Here is a 20,044-nt window from a genome sequence, read left to right as displayed (position 1 = left end):
CATACTTTTTAGTAAGGACGTCCCTGTTGCTCTTCAAATCACACTCCTAAGGTACCACATCTACAAGGAAGGCCCAGGCACAGACTGAAAGGATCGCGACTGCCTTGGGGGCCACAGATCACCTCTGCTTCAGGCTGGAATGTTCCTTCTCCACAGAGTCCAGGAACTGACATACACAAACACCCACCCAGAAGGACATGTCCAAGAAGGAATGGAAAGAAAAATGATGGCCCAGATGTTCTGTAACTTGCAGTGACTGCCAAATCACCAAGACCCCAAGCACCTGGGAGGGCCAGGCAGCATCAGGCCCTTGCTTCCCGGTCTCAGACAGTCAGGGTTCCGTGTCTGGGTGGCGACTCTGACAGCAAGCAGACTGGCCTGGAGAGAAGCCTTTAGAAGGGCACCAGCTGACAGGACTTGCGGGCTGAACACTCAGGGCTGATTTATCACTTCCTTACTCATAAAAATGTGATTCAAACTGCTGCTGATTAGTGAAGGATTTAAATCTTTACCCTGTCCCCAACCCCCTTCCCTCTCCACCCCCGGCACAGATGCTGCTACTCAGCCACAACACCCCCTTCTTGCCACTGTCCGTGCAAGCACAGCACAGGGGCCCAGAGAAGATGACTCATGTGCTGGGAAATGGAAAAGTGCATCTTCCCACCAACCAGCCCCGCTGAGTGCTCTGCTCACCCCTCTCCCAATGGCAGCCCACACAGTGGGGTCTGGACGGCCGCCTCAACTGCACACCGGGTACTTGGCAGCACGTCCGCAGAGCTCTCTGTCCCAGCTGAGTGTTATATCCTGTGGCCCGGGCTGTTTTTCCCTGAAACGCTCTTGGAGCTTCTGACCACCTCAGCTCCTACTCCCCTTGGCCCCAGCTGCCTCATGGAGGTAAGCGTCAGGACCAGGCCAGAAACGAGAAGGGTCTCAAGTCAAGCACAGGCTTTGACATGTCCTTCTTGGCTAGCGGGTCCTCATTATGACTGACCACGGATGGAAGAGTCCTAAAAAAAAGAACCTTGGCCTCAAATGGGAGAACCACCTATTTTCTTCTTTCTCCGTTCTCACCATCTCACCTTCCTTTCACCCATATTTTCTTAACCTTTACGTAATAGCAGCTACAAGAAAAGGACTCACTCGTGGCCTATGAAAAGGCCAAGGCATTCCTTTTCATGGAGCAGAAGCTGCTGACAACAGATGCTTCACAGGCAAGAGTTGCAGGTCCTTTACATTCACACCTCCTGAGACCACAGGTCACCTGAGGCCGGAACCACACCTTGGCAGAGGCTGCGGTTCTGTGACAGGCAACTCCCTGAACTCTGTGTTGCTGCCGGAGGGAAGCAGGAAAATAAACAGGAGGGCATCTCCCGAGTCTGGTGAGCCTCCCACTCGACAGAACCAGCAGAGCAACGGTGAAGGAATCAATCCCCCTCCCCTTTGGACTTCAAGCCTCACGATGACAGCACTTCACACACTTTATTTCCTCCTTCCTGGAAACTCCCGCTGCCGCCTCAGGAGTGCGTGCTTCCTCAGAGGTGTTCTCAGGAATAACGAGCCAGCCTCAAAAAGGCACCCAAGCCTCTGCATCTCGACTTCTGCTGGGAATTCTAAATGCTGTAGCAGGCAGCACGAGATGAGAAAATCCTCTAAGATTCAGATATGACTGAAAACGCAGGCGGAGCAGCAGAGGACCTTGCAGAGTGTCCCAGGAGGAGCCAAGTGTCGAGGGCAAGTGTGGCATACACTCTCATCTGGGGAGAAATCCACCACCCACCCCCCCCAACACCAGCGAGCTGAAGCATAACCCCCAAACACAAATGGGAAGGGAAGTAAATCCACCTCAGAGGGAGAAAGCACTAAGAAGAGATATAACAAGAGAACTGGCAACACTCTGTCCGGAAAGGCCAGGTCTGTTTTACAACAGAGTCTGCACGGGACAAATCCCACTTCTTGGCATTTCCGATAACAAGCGCTGAGACCAAACAGTCTCTGTCAATGCTCCGAAACGGTTCTTTGGCAGCATGGACCAAATAAACACACAAAACAATGTCACCCTCGCGCTGCATAGCTCCGTCAAGTCAAACCACATCATCCTTACCTAAGTGGGGTGGAGGGGAGGGATCCTGGTAACATCCTTCAACAGTGACCTGGTCCTCAGAACATTTAAAACTGCTGCCAATCAGCCCCTCCCTCCCCAGTGTTAAAAACCCCAGTGTTCAGAAAAGCATTTCAGAATGCACACCAGTATGATAGCCAAATTCTGGGCCTGGTGATTTTTGTGCTTCCAGCTTGAGTCACCAAAGCTCATCAATTCACTGTTCGTACTCCCTGGCAGGCTCCCACAAGGGATAGCCCATAGGGAACTAGACTTTTCCATATCGAACAAACAGGGTACATGAGTCCAGAAACAGCTATTCCCAATCCCTGCCAAGCGTATGGTCTCTGCAATGAAACATTTCAGCAATGCCTCTCCCCTGGGAGAGGCTCTGGGTCTGCAGCCTCCAAGAGGCCTTGCTGCTGCCTTCAGCATGGCCAGATGTGCAACAGCATCTCTGGGTTTGCAAATTAAGCTCCATACCCATGATTCCCTCCTTTCATCCCACCCAAGCACTAGAGAGTCATACAGATTTCAGAGAGTAGATTGAAAATTGGAGAGACACTGATAAGAGAAGTGTGTGTGTGTGTGTGTGTGTGTGTGTGTGCACGCGCGCGTGTGTATCAGGTGAATGGAGTGATATGGTACCATAGGAAAGAAGCTAGATTAATCTTTACCTGTGTAGATAAAGAAACGAGACATTCCTTACCTTTCAACTGAGAGTTGTGCACAGCGAACATGTTGATGGTCATAAGCTGCAGCATGCGGGTACTTCCAATAGGAGAGGGGCTATGCTGCAGCAACACCTGGAACTCCTTGAGGACCTTCTCAGCCACCGCAGGGAATGTCTCCATCCTACAAACACAGCCAGCTCATTCAGGGAGGTATGTGCCCAACAGCAGTTGGCGTGTACGCGCACACACAAAATCGGCCCCCCCGTCCCATCCCACGGTGTCTCTCTGAAAGCAGACAACTAATGCCTAGGACGTTTTCTTTCACAAACCTTCCTGGTATCCTAAGGTGGCGACCACATTTAAGAGAAAGAATTGATCAGGGATGGAAACAACTCAACCTCTGGATAAGTTGCTCTGAGTTATTATGCTCTGGTATGCTATTTCCTAACCCCTGGCAGTAAGTGGATTCAAGCTGAAGTCAAAGTTTCTCTGTGAAACAATCGGTTTTTGTGAACAGTGAACGAATTTTCTTTAAGCTCTAAAACCTACATATTCCCCAAACTCTCTGGTATGAAAACTATTCTATAAAAAGAGGTTCATGAATCTAGAGAGCCCTCACTCGAGGCTTCGCTTCAGGAAACCAGACCGAGCTCTGCTGCTGTGTTTCAGGTGCTATCGCACTAACTGCTCCACCTAAGGATCCCAAACTTCCCCTTGAAGAATCCCTAGCCCAAGGGCCCTAATGATGTGTTTCAGTCTTTCCTGTGTTGCTGTCCTCCTCCCTCTCACAAGCCTCTGCTCATCAGGGTCTGTATGTTTTCAGGCCAGTGGAAATATAATGCCCTGGCCAACTGCCACTCCCAATACAGGAAGAGCCTGTAATGTAGGGAGGTAGAAATCCAGCCAGTGACCTAGGGCTCCTAAAGAGAGGTCATTCAAACCACTGCTTGCCAAATGTGGCCACTGGATCCCAAACAGTGGTGCATGCCTGGAGCTCCTTTGGCAACACGAACAAACCACAGCCCAAGTCCTCAGAAAATAAAAAGCAAATTCAGACTTGGTGCTAGAGAGAGAAACCAGGCACATGGGCCTTAGAGCCATGCCGAACAATTCGTGGTCAGCAAAGTATCTTTTATCCATCCTCAACCCCCACCCCCCCCAAACAAACAAACTCCTTGTGGTACACTGGGGGTAGGGGGGTGGGGGTGAGGAATAGCTCCAGGCGGGATTAATAAATAGCTTCTGGAAAGCCACAGGGAAGGGAATCCTTCTCAAAAGATGCAACAGTTTCAGGTCCTAGAGAAAGGTGCTCCTGGTTTCACCTGAACCTTGGCCCTTTCCCCACTGAATAGTAGCCTCCAGGGGTTAGGAAAGAAGCTCCAGAGCCTTCTGGCATTTTAGCAATCTTCATTCCTTGCCCTTGGATGGCAACTCCTATTACTGACCTCCTGGTACCCAGGAGTCATGCCACAGCTATGGGTCAATTACAGTTTATACTTCAGTTCCCTTCTCTGCTGAGCTGTCCTCATTTTCATTGGCACAAAACATGCCATGTATTTGCTTTTTTCCCCAACGTGCCATTTCAGTGCCCCTCCTCCCCAAAAAACAAGAGGGGAAAAAAAAGAACCTTGTTTTTCCTTCCAGAAGTTTCAGAACCATTAAAACTCTTGGTAGGTTTGGAATGGCAGAGAGTGATATGTTTGGGGCTGGAATGGATCCATTTTTCCCCATGGGCTATAACAAAGGTTTCATTTTAAATCTTGACACTGTGCAGCACTCTTTCTGGTTGGAGGTGGGGAGGGGGCTAGCACTTCTCATTACGAGAATAGCAGTGTTCACTCTGCTTGAAAAGCAGCCACAATGGGCAAGTTTCAGAGCCATGTGTCTCCGTGTTGAAAAGCAGTAGAGAGCCAGCACGGAATGACATGACAGAAGTGTCACGTGGGACAGTCCTGCTTCGAAGCTGTGTCTGAGGAAGCCTCTTCCCTGGGGTGGAAATTGAAACAGATCCATTAACTCCCTAGGTCAGACTGGAATCTCAAACGAGCACCAGGTCAAATGTCCACATCTTTTTTTTTTTTTTTTTTTAATTACAATAAAATCCTCCCTTTGCCTTTCAACTAGTTCAACATGATGAAAACAAAAGTAAACATCAAATACATAAGGATATAAACTAGAATACTTCAATTCTGAGCTACGAGAAGGAAGATGAATCCACTCAGACTACATCAGCTCAGTTAGTAACTGAGGGACGCACAGATAAAAGATCTTTCCTCTGGACTCAATCACAGGGTTTCTAGTTCCCAATTTTGTCACTAAATTGCTGATTTTGGCCTCAGACTACCTGTGAGCAGTTTTATGTTTCTCTTTGCTCCACCCATATCACAGAACAAAAATTATATTAAAGTGGAGATAAATACAACATACAATTTATGTTTAAAGTTTTATAAAATTATAAAAGCAGCAGCAACAGTAGCAGCAGAGGAGGAAGACAGAAAGCATAAGATGGTAATTTATAACAGCAAAAAATTGGAAACAGCCTAAAATGCCCAACAATAGCCGATTATTAAGATGGCACATCCATATAACTGAATTCTGTTTTTTAAAAGTTGTATTACATTTTTAATCATGTGGGGGTAAGTTCAATATATATTAAATGAAAACAGTTTTAAAGTAGTTTAATATCCCTTGTTAAGCATATTTGTAAAAAACAAAAATAAATGTGGGGGGGATATGTATAGAAAAAAAGATAAAAATATATGCCAAATGTTAAGGATGGAAAGTTATCTCTGGATAGTGAGAATATGGGCAATTTTTTATTTCTTCTCTTGTTGGGCTTTCTTAGTATTTTACACTGAGCACTATAGGCAGTAAATAGATTTTCCCTACAATGAATACGTCTGGCCTTTGTATATAAAACATTTATAATTTTAAAAATAAATCAAGACATAAACATTGCATTTTTCACAATTCAAAGACCAAAATAAATATATCAGGCTTTGAATTCCAAGAGACCTTGAAGTTGTGCAAACAGCGTGACTAGGCAAGTAAGTAAAAGTTAAAGTGGTAACTTTAACCAAGGCAATAATGGGAGGCAAAATCATTCTATTTGTCACAAATCAAAAGTCCACAGGCTGCCGGCTTCCCAGCCTCTCTCAGGGGAGTCAAGGCGCAGGTCTGATCAGCCTCTCACCAGGAAAGCAAGCGTCTGTGAGGAACCATATGGGATCCCTGACTCAGTCCCTCTCCTGCGCCTGAGAGGATTCGGTCCCTATCCTTAAAAACTGCAGAAGATACAATAAATTTCAGGATGAGTGTTTACAGACTGCTTTCCGAAATGATCTCTAGAGACACCTTGTCTCATTTGAATGGCCGTTTCAAGAAAGTTGTCTTTCAGACAACACTGGGACCTAAATCGGGAGTGACTCAGACAGTGACTAACTGGGCAGGACCCAACCTCTCCAATGCTGAGGAACACATAGGGGCTAGATGACACTCTCTGCAGAAAAGAATCAAGCTCCTTAACTTTTCTCAACTTCTTAATTTTTAAAAACTAAACAAGATAAGGAGCAATCCAGTAGCAAAACAAAAACAAACAAAACTAAGCCATGTGACAGGGTAAAAACGAGAGGAAAAAAAATTTCATAGTGCTGTAGAACATAAGGACTGGAGTGGACCCTGGACATCATCTATTTAAACTACTGATAAGGAAACTGAAGTCCAAGGAGGCTTTGACTTGTTCCCTCTCGAGGTCTTGTAATTAGTCAGTGGTAAAAAAAAAAAACAACAAACTCTTGTTGGCACCTGAGGCCATCTAATGCTCTTTTCCCCTGGACACTGAGGAAGGAGGGTCATGATGCACACAGTAGGCACTCAAGCAGATATGGATGCCATTTGGGACACCTGGCACAGAGAAGACACAGGCCCGGAGAGCAACGTAACCCGGGGCTTTTCTCAAAAGGCAGGCGGGACAGTGGATGTGTCTTCAGCTGCTCCCCATTACAATCTCCTCACTCTTAATTCGTTTTCAACGCCTCCCACATTTCACATCTTCTTGGTAATTAGGCACCAGTCCATGTTGTTGTGTGTGGTTTGGGCTCCCTGCTTTTCTAGTCTTACAGACTACTATACTTCTTTTTTCCTCCAATAGAAGTTACTTCTGTCTCTGCCTTCCAGAATAAATATGGGGCTCAATTCTTTTACCTCTAGGTCTGCACAAGAAGAATACTCATCAAGGGGGCTGGACTGCCTATAATTTACATATATTTTCCTTATGCGAACACGACTGTAACTCATTTTTTATGAAGGTGAAACTAGACTGGACTTATCTTTTTGCCAACAGAATGTGTTACGTGCAAAAATGGAAGAGGTCCTGAAAAATAATCTGGACCACAACAAACCACCTCTGACAAATGAGATAATCTATTCTTTTTCAAAAGCTTCCCGAGAAGAAAATTCCCAAACATCTTCTCTCTGTGAAATTGTCTTACACCTAAACCAAGTCTCTTCAGCTGTAACATAAGCCTATTTTCTCTTACTGTCATCCCACAGGAATCAAAACTATCTGGTTATGACTCTTTTATATTTAAATACAGTTAGGGTACCCCACAGCTGTCTCTAGACCTTTTTTTTTACCTTAATTTTTTTAAGATTTTATTTTTAAGCAATCTCTCCTCCTACTATGGGGCTCGAACCCACAACCCTGAGATCAAGAGTCACATGCTCCACTGACTGAGCCAGCCAGGCACCCCTTACCTTAATTTTCTTAAGATTAATTTCTCCTCTCAGAAATTATTTTCTAGCTTTTAAATCATTATTGTGGTTCTTTCCCTGACATCTTCCAAAATATCTATGAGAATTTTTAAAGACAACAAAAGTAAAGTTCTACCTAATACTTAAACCTGACAAAAATATATCCTAAATATTTCTACGTTCTGGACCAAGATTTATAACTTCTTTAGCCAAAATCTCTAACAGAACAGTGGTTCCCAACCAGGAGCAATTTTTTCCCCCGGAGGGAACATGTGGCATTGTCTGGCGACATTTATAAGTATCATGACTGGTGAGAAGAGGAAGGGACACTATTGGCATGGAGTGGGTAGAAGTCTGGGATGCTGTTAAACCATCATAAGATGTGCATCGTAACGATGCACAGGACAGCCTCCAACAACAGAGAATTCTAAGGCTCAAAATATCAACGGTATGAAGGTTGAAAAATACTGACTTGGAACAACACAGTACATGAACATTTAAAGAAAAAACACAGGAAAATGAGAGAAGGAGAGAAATATGGAGTGGAAAGGTAGTAAGGGAAAGAAAGATTTTTAAAATGATAACTAAAAAAGATAACAAAGAGATAAGGAACCATAGTTCCTATTTTAGGTGCAGCATAACAATATTTCCTGCTATGATGGGTTAATTTTATGAAACGATATTGGTATCATCTTGCCTACCTTGTAACTGTAGCTTTACATGACTCACTGGTGATTGGACTGGGTCTACTATTACCTCCTAGAACACTAGGAACCTTCTCTCTAGTCTTTCACAACCTATCATTTCTTGTAAAGATTTACTCATTCATTCAGTAAATATGTGCTGTAGGTACCGTATGCCAGGCACTAGGGATACAACAGTGTTGAGTAAAAACTGCCAGAGTAGAGCTTACAAGGTGGGGGGGGAGGGGGGGGGGTAGGGAGGAGCTACTGACACACCTGATTTCCTTTTCACGAGTGAATTACTTCACACTTAGTTCTTCTACTAGAGATGCATCTATTGGCACTGCTCTAGGTTTCCCAAGTGATTTCAAAATCAAGAGTACCCCCTGTGCTGGCCATCACTGTCACTCTTGCCCAGGTTGATGACAAATGAGTATGTAATAAGCACACTTTCTAGTTCACCATCCATGGAATAGTGTTTCTTAAAACGGGACAAAGCCTTTCAGCTTCTCCCACTAGGAAAACGTTCTAGAGCATCATAGATAAACTTAGAAGGTTATGGCAGAAAGTGAGAGGGAAATACTAACAACAACCTGGGGGATCCATAATCCAAAAGATACCACCTCAAAGGGTAGCTCCTAATAAAACCTCCAATTCAGAAAATACTAAAACGCAGTAGAAGACTGGTCAGAGAGCACTGCCACTTATTCCTCTCCTCGACTACAAGGGCCCTCAGCACACCTCAATTCTGGTATGCAGGCATACATCAGACTTTAGGATCTCTAGTTTTATACAGCAAGGAAAAACTCTGATCCACCAAAGGAATACTCAAAACCTAATCTCTTTCCAGGGACTTAATGCGTGAAGTAACAGGGGTTTTGCACACACCACTTTCCCTGAGATTTATATGTAAAACCATGGCGGATGGGGAAACCATAGAAAAATCTCGGCATTTACAGGGATCAGCAATATGGGGCAGGAGCCTGAGCAGATAAGAAAGGGGTATGGTTCAGAAGGAAGAGAAAATGTTAGAGGAAAGCAAATGTTACCCTCCTCTTTAAGGGAAAATTAATGGACGCTAGTCTCCCTAAGGAGGACCCCTGGGATTGAGTATGACTTCCTTAAGGAGATCACTAGGGGCTGGGCTGAAAGGCAAAGGAAAGAGAAACCAGAGGGACTAGCAGTGGGGGATGGGTGTTTAAAGGGGGCTTTAGTAAAGGTAGAGAAAGAAGAGACAGACGGATGCAGAATAATATTTCCCAAACTTCATGAGCAGAGTGAGTGAAGGGAAGAGAAGGTGGAGCCCTCTAAGAATTCACACCCTGTGCCCTCAGTTACAAACACAGTCTAGTTGCTAACAATATTAAATTCCAAAATGACTTGTAATGTAGGAAAATAAAATAAACATCCTGCACACTTACCCAATCCGGGTAAACAGCTTCCCATGGGCATGGAGAAAACTGAGGATGAACCTTTTGTTCAGCTGCATGGGAAAAAGAGAGAGGAGAAAACAATTAAACTTTCCCCAGTTTCCTGTTACTGAACAGAGTCCCTAGTGACACAATAACCTGGCCAGGGTCTAAGGGGTGGGCACTAGGGATGGGAACCAAATGAACATGCCCAATGTCTCAAACAGACCCAGGGCACATGCCCAACAGCTGCTGATCAGCTGAGCCAACATGACAGCAGGCTCGGTGAGCCGACAGCACCCTCTGCTGGCAGTGGTGCCTCTGTGCAGGGAATGAAGTGATGACTGCCGCTCTCTGAGATCTAGGAGCCAATCTGGCCCCACAATGATGGAAATGAAACAGTGAAAAGGCAGGGGAAATACTCTGATTTTGGTAAGGCCCCAATCTTATTTATAAGCTATTTTTCTACCTACCCAAGAAAGCAGGATTCTTTCGTAACCAAGGATAAGGTAACTAACTAACTCATTTAAAAACCCAGCTTTTAAAACAAAAATTCAAGTTCTAGGTCTGGAACTGAAAATTCAAGTGTCTACAGGGGCCAGGTACAAAACAGGCTGGTGAGGACAGTAGTGCTCTATGGCCGTTCCAGTCCAGGTCTGCTCTTTGTAGGCCCAGTTTTATAATTTCTTCCCCCCTCCCCACCTGCCCCCTTTTAAGGAAAAGTTAAAAGCTAGGTTTTTATATGAAACCTTCTGGCTTTTAAATGTTGGCTACTAATGAAAAAAATTTACACATTAGGCAAGTCAAAACATACATTTGCCGGTCCCATCTGGCCCAGGAGCTACCAAATTTATAGTCTTCAGTTCAAGGTTCCAGAAAATCTACTTCTATCAAAACTGAGGAGAAAGATTCCTCTGATCAAACGAAGGAGGTGAGGGAGAGGAACTCAAAGAAAGTGGAGATAATCTGAAAACCAAACCTTGTTGTCACTTTTCCTGGTCTTACAGAACCAAAATGCTCAGGGCCCTGTAGCCAGACAGAAAGAAGGGTCAAGAATCTGATGTCAAGGGGGTGCTCAGGACAAGGAATAGTCCAGCACCCCTGGATACTTCGCCTAACAGGAAAAACTCTTCTGCTTTATCCTCAAATCATGGCAGTTCCATCTACCTCATATGGAAGCTAGATGTGGGAAAAGGAGGATACTCATACCTCACCAATGACTTCAACACCAAACTCTGCATACAAGGTTTTGTCTTTACAAATATCATATTTCACTCATATGTGAAATTTAAGAAACAAAATCGATGAACACAGGGGAAGGGAAGCAAAAATAAGATGAAAACCAAGAGGGAGGCAAACCATAAGAGACTCTTTTTACGCTTATTCGTTATTGAGAGAGAGAGAGCATGAGCAGGGGAGGGGCAGAGAGAGGGGGAGACACAGAATCTGAAGCAGGCTCCAGGCTCCTAGCTGTCAGCACAGAGCCCGACGTGGGGCTAGAACCCACGAACCATGAGATCATGACCTCAGCCGAAGTTGGACGCCCAACCGACTGAGCCACCCAGGCACCCCCGTAAGAGACTCCTAAATACAGAGAACTAACTGAGGGTTGCTGGAAGGGAGATAAGTGGGGGGATGGGCTGAATGGGTAATGGGCACTAAGAGGGGCACTTGTTGGGATGAGCACTGGATGTTATATGTAAGTGATGAATCACTAAATTCTATTCCTGAAAATAAAATAAAATAAAATAAAATAAAATAAAATAAAATAAAATAAAATAAAATAAAATAAAATAAAATATAAAATATAAAATAATAAAACAAAATAAAATACTGTTAAAAAAACAAGGCCTTGTCTTTATTTTTGCTTAAACAAAGTATATTTAATCAGCAATACTAGAGCAAACACTGATTAATATAGCTAAAAAGCTCAAGATACTTCATAAATAGTAACCTATCTCTATAGTGAGGTGAGTCAGGGCCAGGGACACTGGGTACCATGAAATGAAGGGAAACTGCTAGAAAACAAAGGAAGTGCTATAAAATAAACTGCCAGTGGTTATACCACTGCTAGTGGCAAAACCTGGGCTAGAATGCAAATCTCTAGATCTACAACAAACCTCTGCCATTTACCTGCTGTGGAATCCCAGGCAACTGATCTAACCTCTCTGAATTTTTCTTTCTACACAATGTAGGTAACAGTACCCATATGTTAACAGAATGGCACATGAGATAAGGCAAGTAAAAGCATGCTCGACATGTTGTAAACTCAGCTTTTAGCTGAACATTCTCTCCCAATGAATGATAAAGCAAGTGGTAAAATGTGAACAACTGAAGAATCTGGGTGATGGATATACAGAGTTCTTTGGATTATTCTTACAACTTTTCTACAGATATAAAATTATTTCAAAATAAAAAGGCAAAATATGTAAATTCTCTCTATATATTCCAATTTTAACTCAATTATCCCTTTTCCCACAGCTATCAATCATAATCTAGTTAACTCACCCATAACCAGGAAGAATCCTTTATAACTGGTTATATTTATACATACAGCATACTTTGGTAGGCACAGAATGAGGTTAATTCCTCTCATTCAAGCCAATTACCATCCCCAAAGCCCCAAGGCAGCTCAGAAATTTAACCAACTTAAGCCAGCAAATGGCAGAATTAGAACTTGAACTCAGGTCTTCTGATTCCAAAAAAAAAGAGCGGGGGGGGGGGGGCGCCTGGGTGGCTCAGTCGGTTAAGCGGCCGACTTCAGCTCAGGTCATGATCTCGCAGTCTGTGAGTTCGAGCCCCACATCAGGCTCTGTGCTGACAGCTCGGAGCCTGGCGCCTGCTTCGGATTCTGTGTCTCCCTCTCTCTCTAGCCCTTCCCCATTTGTACTCTGTCTTTCTCGGTCTTTCAAAAATGAATAAATGTAAAAAAAAAAAAAATTTTTTTTTAAAGTTCTCCTTCCCTTATAATGCAAGTAGCTCAGGAAAAGAATGGATGAGCTTATTCATAAAGGAAGGGATGATGAGGGAGTAAGAGTAACTAAAAGCACTTCAGTTTTACTTTTAAGGTTTCCGATTAGGTAGAAAACTCATACTGTATGACCCATAATACCTCCTAGATTAAAATGAGAGCACCAAGAGGCTTTGTTAATATTGTGGTTCTATGTATACTTCCCAAAGACCCTTCACTTAGGATAGTAGATGAAGCCCACTTAAGACCACAATTCATGCTTGCCATTATCATATTTCAACTGTATCTAGTAAAAAGTAGATCTCAACGCATTGTGCTTCAAGTGAGAGTGAAGCGAATCTTAGGGAACTTTTTCAAACTGCACACACATTCTCCCTGAGCTTGGTTAATGAGAACCACTGCTTTATTTTTAGTCTAGAAGTATCTGTCACCCTAAACACAGTTTCTCTCTCTAGTCACCAACAATACTTCAAGTCATAAAAAAGCTAAAAAAGCAGATGTGTTCTAGAGAGAGGTAAGGCATGTTATATTGAGGAAATAGATTTGTTACATGTTGATCAACTGTTACTGCATGTAACAATATGAAATCAGCTAGTACTCCTGCAAAATTTTTGGGAAACTTAACTGGTAAGTCCATAGTAGGTAGGAAAGTCTTAGTCTGAACTTCCTCCTTCTCCAACACAGTACCCTGTACTGGTTTCCATTTTGGCAACTTTCTGATTCTGAATACACTCAGGTGTCACTCAGGTACAGAAAGAAGTGTTACTCTTTCAACAGTGAGCGTATCTGCTTCCAGGTCTTCCTCACATATTTACATACTGTTCATCAAAAACTAAAAATGCTTCTTGGGTATAGCCCTAAGAGGACGTTAGAATTATTAAAGGGCTCTTTGCTCTTCAGTTCAAGTTCAAAACCAACTCACTATGGACTCCTGAGCCTCTTATAAACCATCGAAAAGCAATGACCAAAGAGGCATTAATGGCGGCAGCCATTAATGGGTAGGTTCCTGGACCCTCACAATGAAGTCTGTCCTGCCATTAACTATGGAATTGTGAGTAAAATAGTTTGGGTTGTTCCTCAACTATAAAATGGAATTTCCACCACTGACACCACCTAACTCAGAGCTGAAAGGATAAGATGAAATAATACAAATTAAAGCATTCTGAGGTGTAAATGTTTTATACAAGCCCTGGCAATTGTCACTCAGAACTGCCTAAGTGCTCTGTGAACTATGGAGCAAGGAAGGAGAAAGGTGCTCAGAAGCAGCAATACAACACATGAGGAGAGAAGTCTGAAATCTGCCCAATTTCAATTCCTAAATAGTTGCTCCTTCTTCTGAACAGCTGTGTGGAAAACTGAATTTCTGAAAAGTGAATTATTTTAAGAACACTAAGAGTACTCAGTATTTTTTTTTTTTTTAATTTTTTTTTTTTTTTTCAACGTTTATTTATTTTGGGACAGAGAGAGACAGAGCATGAACGGGGGAGGGGCAGAGAGAGAGGGAGACACAGAATCGGAAACAGGCTCCAGGCTCTGAGCCATCAGCCCAGAGCCTGATGCGGGGCTCGAACTCACGGACCGTGAGATCGTGACCTGGCTGAAGTCGGACGCTTAACCGACTGCGCCACCCAGGCGCCCCTAAGAGTACTCAGTATTAAAAGAAATTCCAATGTGCATTTTTACAGGGTTGTGGGGAGCATAAATTATCATTCTCTTAAACATGTGGAGCACCTCTATAGATATGCCAAGTATTAACAACAACTTTATTAGGTTTTAAAAAGCGGGGGGGCTCTGTCCTCTTAAATAGGAGCCAACATGGGTGGAAACCCAAATTTCAATATTACCTGTCAGTAAATGTCCAGGACTTTCAGAGCATGCAACCAAAGCCCATTTACCGCCTCCCTAAAGCACCGAGATCACAGGGTGCTGGAACATGTGAGTGCCGAAGTGATGCTGTCCACTTTCATCCCTGTGCTCCTCCTATGCCAGGCACAATCAGGCAGAGACCAACAAGACAGGGTCCCCACTGCCAAGGAACTTGCAGTCCAAGAGCAAAAGATAAACAAATAGCATACCAACTTGCCAATTCCCCATTTACGCTCCAAATTCTAAGACAAGGCCTACCGGCTATGAAGGTGTCTGGAAGCACTCTATTTCCCTCCTTGTTACTATACCTCAGCCAGGAAAGTCTTTGGAGGAAGTGAGATCTAGGGAGATGATAAAGAAAGTGAGGAAGGGGGGCCTGGAACACAAGTGTGGAAACCTATCAGTAAGTCAGTGATGCAGTAATCATTTAATGAAGGTAAAAATTATTCATTTAGGACTTTCAGTATTTCTCCTTCCGGGATACATATAAAGAAAGAAGTACAGATAAGCCAAGTAACGTGACTCAAATGCCTCATAGGAAGACAGAGCAAATCAAAATCATGCTCCCATTTCTTACTTGGACCAAAGAGCCACACCAGGGCTGAGGCACAGCAGGGACAGTGATTACTCCTCACCTTTAGTTTCTCCACTCCTGAACCGTTCTGGGCAAAATGACAGCTCAATTAGCTCTAATTAAGCACAAGTTCCATGTAGAGATGTCCTACTTAGACAGCTGGATCTGAGCCATGTGAATTCAAGTGTGAAACGTGCCTCTTAAAACCACCTCTTCCAAGAAATGCACCCCTTGAAACAACGGCTCTCGTCCTCACACTGCAGCTTAGTGCCGCCTCAACACGGTCTTACATTAAAGCAATTTACTTGCTATTACTTCATTATCTCTCCTGAAAGCCAGCAGACCGGAGGGAAATTAGGCTAAATGTCAAATCAGGAGTCAGCTCCAGAAAACCCAGCCAACAAACAGAGGGACAGCAGAACTTAGAGTCCCCGCTCGGCTCTCAGGAGGGAGAGTGGCACTAGGCATAAGAAGAAGGAACCCCGCTCTTCCTCGTCGACGAGATGGCGGAGCGGTTTGGTGGCAGCAGCCTCGTGGCAGACGCAGACGCAGACATGCAGCCCTTTGTGAAGACCCTGACGGGCAAGACCACCACCCGTGAGGTCGAGCCCAGTGACACCACTGAGAATGTCAGAGCCAAAATCCAAAACAAAAGAGGGCATCTCGCGTGACCAACAGCATCTGACTTTTGTGGGCAAACAGCAGGATGATGGCTGCACTCTCTCAGGCTACGATATCCAGAAAGAGTCGAGCCTGCACTTGGTGCTTTGTCTGCGAGGTGGCATCTCCGAGCCTTCCCTCGCCAGCTGGCCCAGAAACACAACTGCAACAAGACAATCTGCCGTGAGAGTTAGGCTCACCTGCACCCCTGCGCTGTCACTGCTGCAAGATGTGCGGCCACACCAACAACCTGAGCTCCAAGAAGGTCAAGTGAAGCCCCTCCACTGGCTCTTCCTTTGTCCCCAGGGAGGCCTCCTGCCTGAGCCCCAAAGCCCTGGGACTGTAATAAAGTTTCCCTTTCATGGAAAAAAGGGGGGGGGGGGGGAGAAGGAACCCTGAGTTTGTGACTATTCTACATTTACCGCTCATTTGTTTATTGGGGAAAGGGATGAGTACAGAATGATATGAACAGAGACCACTAATCTTAGAATTAAAGACCTGGGTTCAAACTCTGGTTGTGCCATTTATTTGCTATATAACTGCTGAGTAGTCAGATCAACTTTCTAAGGCTGTTTCTTCAACTATAAAATGAGAAGGCTGAGTGAGATCAGTGATGGTAATTCTACAACCCTGAGTGTGTGTGCATCACAAGAAAAGCTTTTGTTAAAAAACAGATTCCCCAGTCCTACAGAATCAGAATCCTCGGGGAGGGGAGAAGGTCACTGCGAATCAGCATTTTTAAAAGGTCTCCACGTAATTCTGAAAGGCAGCCAGACTTACGAACCACTGGGCTAGATCAGGGGTCAGCAAACTACAGCCCGAAGGTCAACAGATAGAATGCCACCTGTTTCTATATGGACCATGAGCTAAGAATGTTTTTTATACTGTTTTCATGGTTGAAAAAAATTCAAAAGAATATTTCATGACACACGAAAATTATATGAAATTTAAATTTCAGCATCCACAAATAAAGTTCTATTGAAATACAGCCACACTCACTTGTTTATATCTTGTCTGTGGTAACCCCCCTACAAAGGACAAGGTGAATAGCTTCGGCAGAGAGTGTATGGCCCCAAGACCTATAGTATTTATCATCTGGCCCTTTACAGAAAAAAAGTTTGCTGATCCCTGGGCTAGATCTAGAACACTGCGGTCTCAAAAGTTTTTCTACCTGCAGAACACTTGAGAGCTACCACACACATCTACTGGAAACAGTAATGTTTCTCATGGGCTGAGAGGTGAAGAAGGGTAGTGAGGAGGAGTGTGGTTTAAGAGAATCTCCACCTCCCAGGGTACTCTGATACCTACTTACCTCCTACCACCTCAGGGGAACCACCAACCTATAGTGTTCCGGCCAATTCTAAAAGCCCACAAATGTATGATTCTAACTAAATCTAACCTTTCTTAATTTTGAGTAAGCACCATCCTATTTGATGATAGGACCCCCCCCCAAAACAGACAAATAAACAAACAAACAAACCACCAAATGACCAAAGACTTCTGTTCTCAAAACTTTTGAACTCAAATGCCCCAAAGGCTTCAAAGAAATATAAATGGGGCCCTCCACGTTTTCACCTTCAATGCCACTATGGGGCTAAGTGACCAAGTGGAAACAGTACACCCCCAAAGCCAATCAAGTTTTTCTTAGGCCAGAGGGCCCTTGGACACTTCCCAAAACATCCGTAATCGAGGGAAAGTGCCAGATTAAGGTTTATGAATCCATGTGCTGTGGTCTGACGATCTGTAACAACCAGCTCAAAAGTGCCACCAGCTTGACATCCCAAGGTATACAGAGAGAGAAAGTTCAGCCAAAGGGCAGCACTGTTGCTCTGACTGGACTACTTTCTGAATGACTCTTCTTTCTGACTCATCTCTCTCAGCGCCTGGGAACTCTCATGCCCATCCACCCGAAAAGTAGGTGAGCTGGGACACCTTGTGTCTGCACTGCGTAAAGTAAGAGAGAAGAAGAAACGGCTGAATCTCCCACTCAGTGATCAGGTGGGCAACGAGAAAAACAGTTCTCTAAAGGCACATACGCAAGCTCAAACCCATCTTAGAAACTAATTGGCCAACAGAGTGTGAGAGTGGAAAGGTCATCTATTCATTCAACAAAAACTTACTTGCCACCTTCTGTGAACATGACACTGCCCAAACTATGAACAAAGGCAGACATGATCCCTGCTCTGCCCAAACTATGAACAAAGGCAGGGATGATCCCTGCTCTGTGGGTGACACAATTATAAAGTACCATGATTAGGGATGTACAGGATGCTCTGTACCTCCACAGCAGGAGCATTAGAGACCTCAGAGGAAGAGATCCTTGAGTTGAAACCTGATGGCTGAGTAAACAGTTTTGGAGCAGGTAGGGTTATCTTGTCTATGTGACATAAGCAAATGGAACAGCATGTGTGCTGGTCCCAAGAGTGGTATGTGGTAGAGTGGCATGGCCAGGTGGGTGATTTTCCAAGAATGAGGCTGGAGATACAGGCTGAGCCAAACTGTACAAGTTGTACTCCTTATTAAACAGTCTGATCTTAATTAAGCTACTGAAAAGTGTTGAGCAGGGAAGCGACATGAACAAACCTCCATTTTTGAAAAGACACTCTGGCTACTGTTTAGAAATTTTAGTTTTCTAAGGGGTAACTGGCCAGGGTCAAATGTGCGGAGGCCAGGAGACCCCTTAAGAAGCTGCTGCAATCACTCCTCAATGGTAAGGGAGATGGAAAAGAAAGGGAAGGTAAAGGAAGTAGTCATTCCACACTCATCGACAATCATGATGCCATCCCTAAGTCCCAGGGGTTCTAGTTCTAAAGAACTCAATCTATAGAGACCAGCAGTGGCCCAGAACCAAGTATGAGTCTTTAGAAAAAGTCCCAAACTAAATGAAACACTGATTTCACTTTTAGAGATAATTTGGATATTTTATTTCCTTTCAATATTTTTAAATGGCCTAGCATGGTATTTGGTACCTTATTACATATTCAGTAAGTGGTTGCTGAATGAAGAACATATAAAACACAGAGATTTAATAGTGATTAAATAGGCTATCCAGGTACTACATATAAAAAACTCCCAAGAAAAACAGTGCAGTACTAATATTAATGCTGTAGGGAAATAACACGTTCATCACTATTTATGAGAATTTAAATCTATTTCTTTTTGGAGGGTAATATGACAAAACCCAAACAAAAGTAGTCAAAGAAAATCAGAATTCTATCAGGAATTAAGGAATATGATCCTGAGTAACAGCAGCTCCATCTGCTACATTCCAGCCCAAGAGACGGGACAAAAAGAGACCACAGTTAACATCAGAATAAAAGTCAAAGTTCAGGGCACCCAGCTGGCTCAGTTGGTGGAGCACATGACTCTTGATTTCAGGGTTGTAAGTTCAAGTCCCACATTTGGTGGGTGTAGAGATTACTTAAAAATAAAATCCTGGGGCGCTTGGGTGGCTCAGTCAGTTAAGCACCCAACTCTTGGTTTCGACTCATGATCTCATGGTTCGTGAGTTCGAGCCCTGCATCGGGCTCTGTGCTGACCTGTGTGCAGCACAGAGTGCAGTGCAGAGCCTGCTTGGGATTCTCTCTCTCTCCCCCTCTCTCTGCCCCTCCCCTGCTTGCTCCCCCCCTCAAAATAAATAAACTTAAAAAAATTTTAATAAAAATAAAAAAATAAAATCTGAACACACAAAAAAAGCCATAGTCCTTACAGTCTCCTATAAAAGGCCTATGTAATACTCACTCTCCACTCCTGTTGCCTCCTATCCCTTGAATGTGCCAAGCATGCTTCCAGTTGTGTCCCTAGTCCAAGGGTTCCTAAACTTTATAGCATAATGGAATGGCGTGCAAATCTTTTAAAAATACAGATGCCTGGCCTCCATCCCCAGACACTGATTTAATTCCCACAGTGACACCTTGGGGTGTGACCTGAGCATTGGGATTTTTAAAAACTCCCCAGGCGATTATACTGTGCAGTAAAGTTTGAGCAGCACTGCTCAAGCTTATCCTGTTTTTATAGCACTTATCACCGATTTACACACACACACACACCATGACAGTGAGGATTCTGTGTACTTGGTTCACAACAGTGGGCTTAAAAAAGGTAATCAATAAATATACTTGGTGAATAAATAGCCTTTCTAGTCTGGCCTTTGGCTGTTTCTCCCGCCTCTACCCTTGCTGATACGGCCTACCTTTCAGCAACAAAGAATTATTCGTGGTGCCCAAAACTCATCATGTTCCTTCTGTCTACCCCAATCTCTATCTAAACCCTTCTCATGTACTCCTTTCTATATCTAGTACAGTCCTACTTTTCCTTGCTCTGCCTGTCCTCTACCTCCAGGCTGAACCTTACACCT

The 20,044-nt window shown here is 43.9% G+C and overlaps 1 protein-coding gene and 1 pseudogene across 7 annotated transcripts in view; one reads left to right on the top strand and one right to left on the bottom strand.

Annotated features, from left to right (window-relative positions):
- Nucleotides 1–20,044, bottom strand: part of SMG6 (SMG6 nonsense mediated mRNA decay factor) — a 227,439-nt gene that overhangs the window by 168,336 nt on the left and 39,059 nt on the right. For all 7 annotated transcript variants that reach the window (XM_042914577.1, XM_042914578.1, XM_042914580.1 and 4 more), the window contains exons 9-10: nucleotides 9,629–9,690; nucleotides 2,808–2,953 (exon numbers count right to left, since the gene is read on the bottom strand). In XM_042914577.1, coding sequence (XP_042770511.1) covers nucleotides 2,808–2,953; nucleotides 9,629–9,690 — 208 coding nt within the window. The remainder of the gene's footprint in view (nucleotides 1–2,807; nucleotides 2,954–9,628; nucleotides 9,691–20,044) is intronic.
- On the top strand, nucleotides 15,582–15,961 carry LOC122205940 (annotated as a pseudogene).

Source organism: Panthera leo, chromosome E1 (assembly GCF_018350215.1).
Source record: "Panthera leo isolate Ple1 chromosome E1, P.leo_Ple1_pat1.1, whole genome shotgun sequence".
Classification (NCBI taxonomy): domain Eukaryota; kingdom Metazoa; phylum Chordata; class Mammalia; order Carnivora; family Felidae; genus Panthera; species Panthera leo.
Note: the sequence above shows the minus strand (reverse complement) of the source record. Positions and strands in the feature narration are given on the sequence as shown.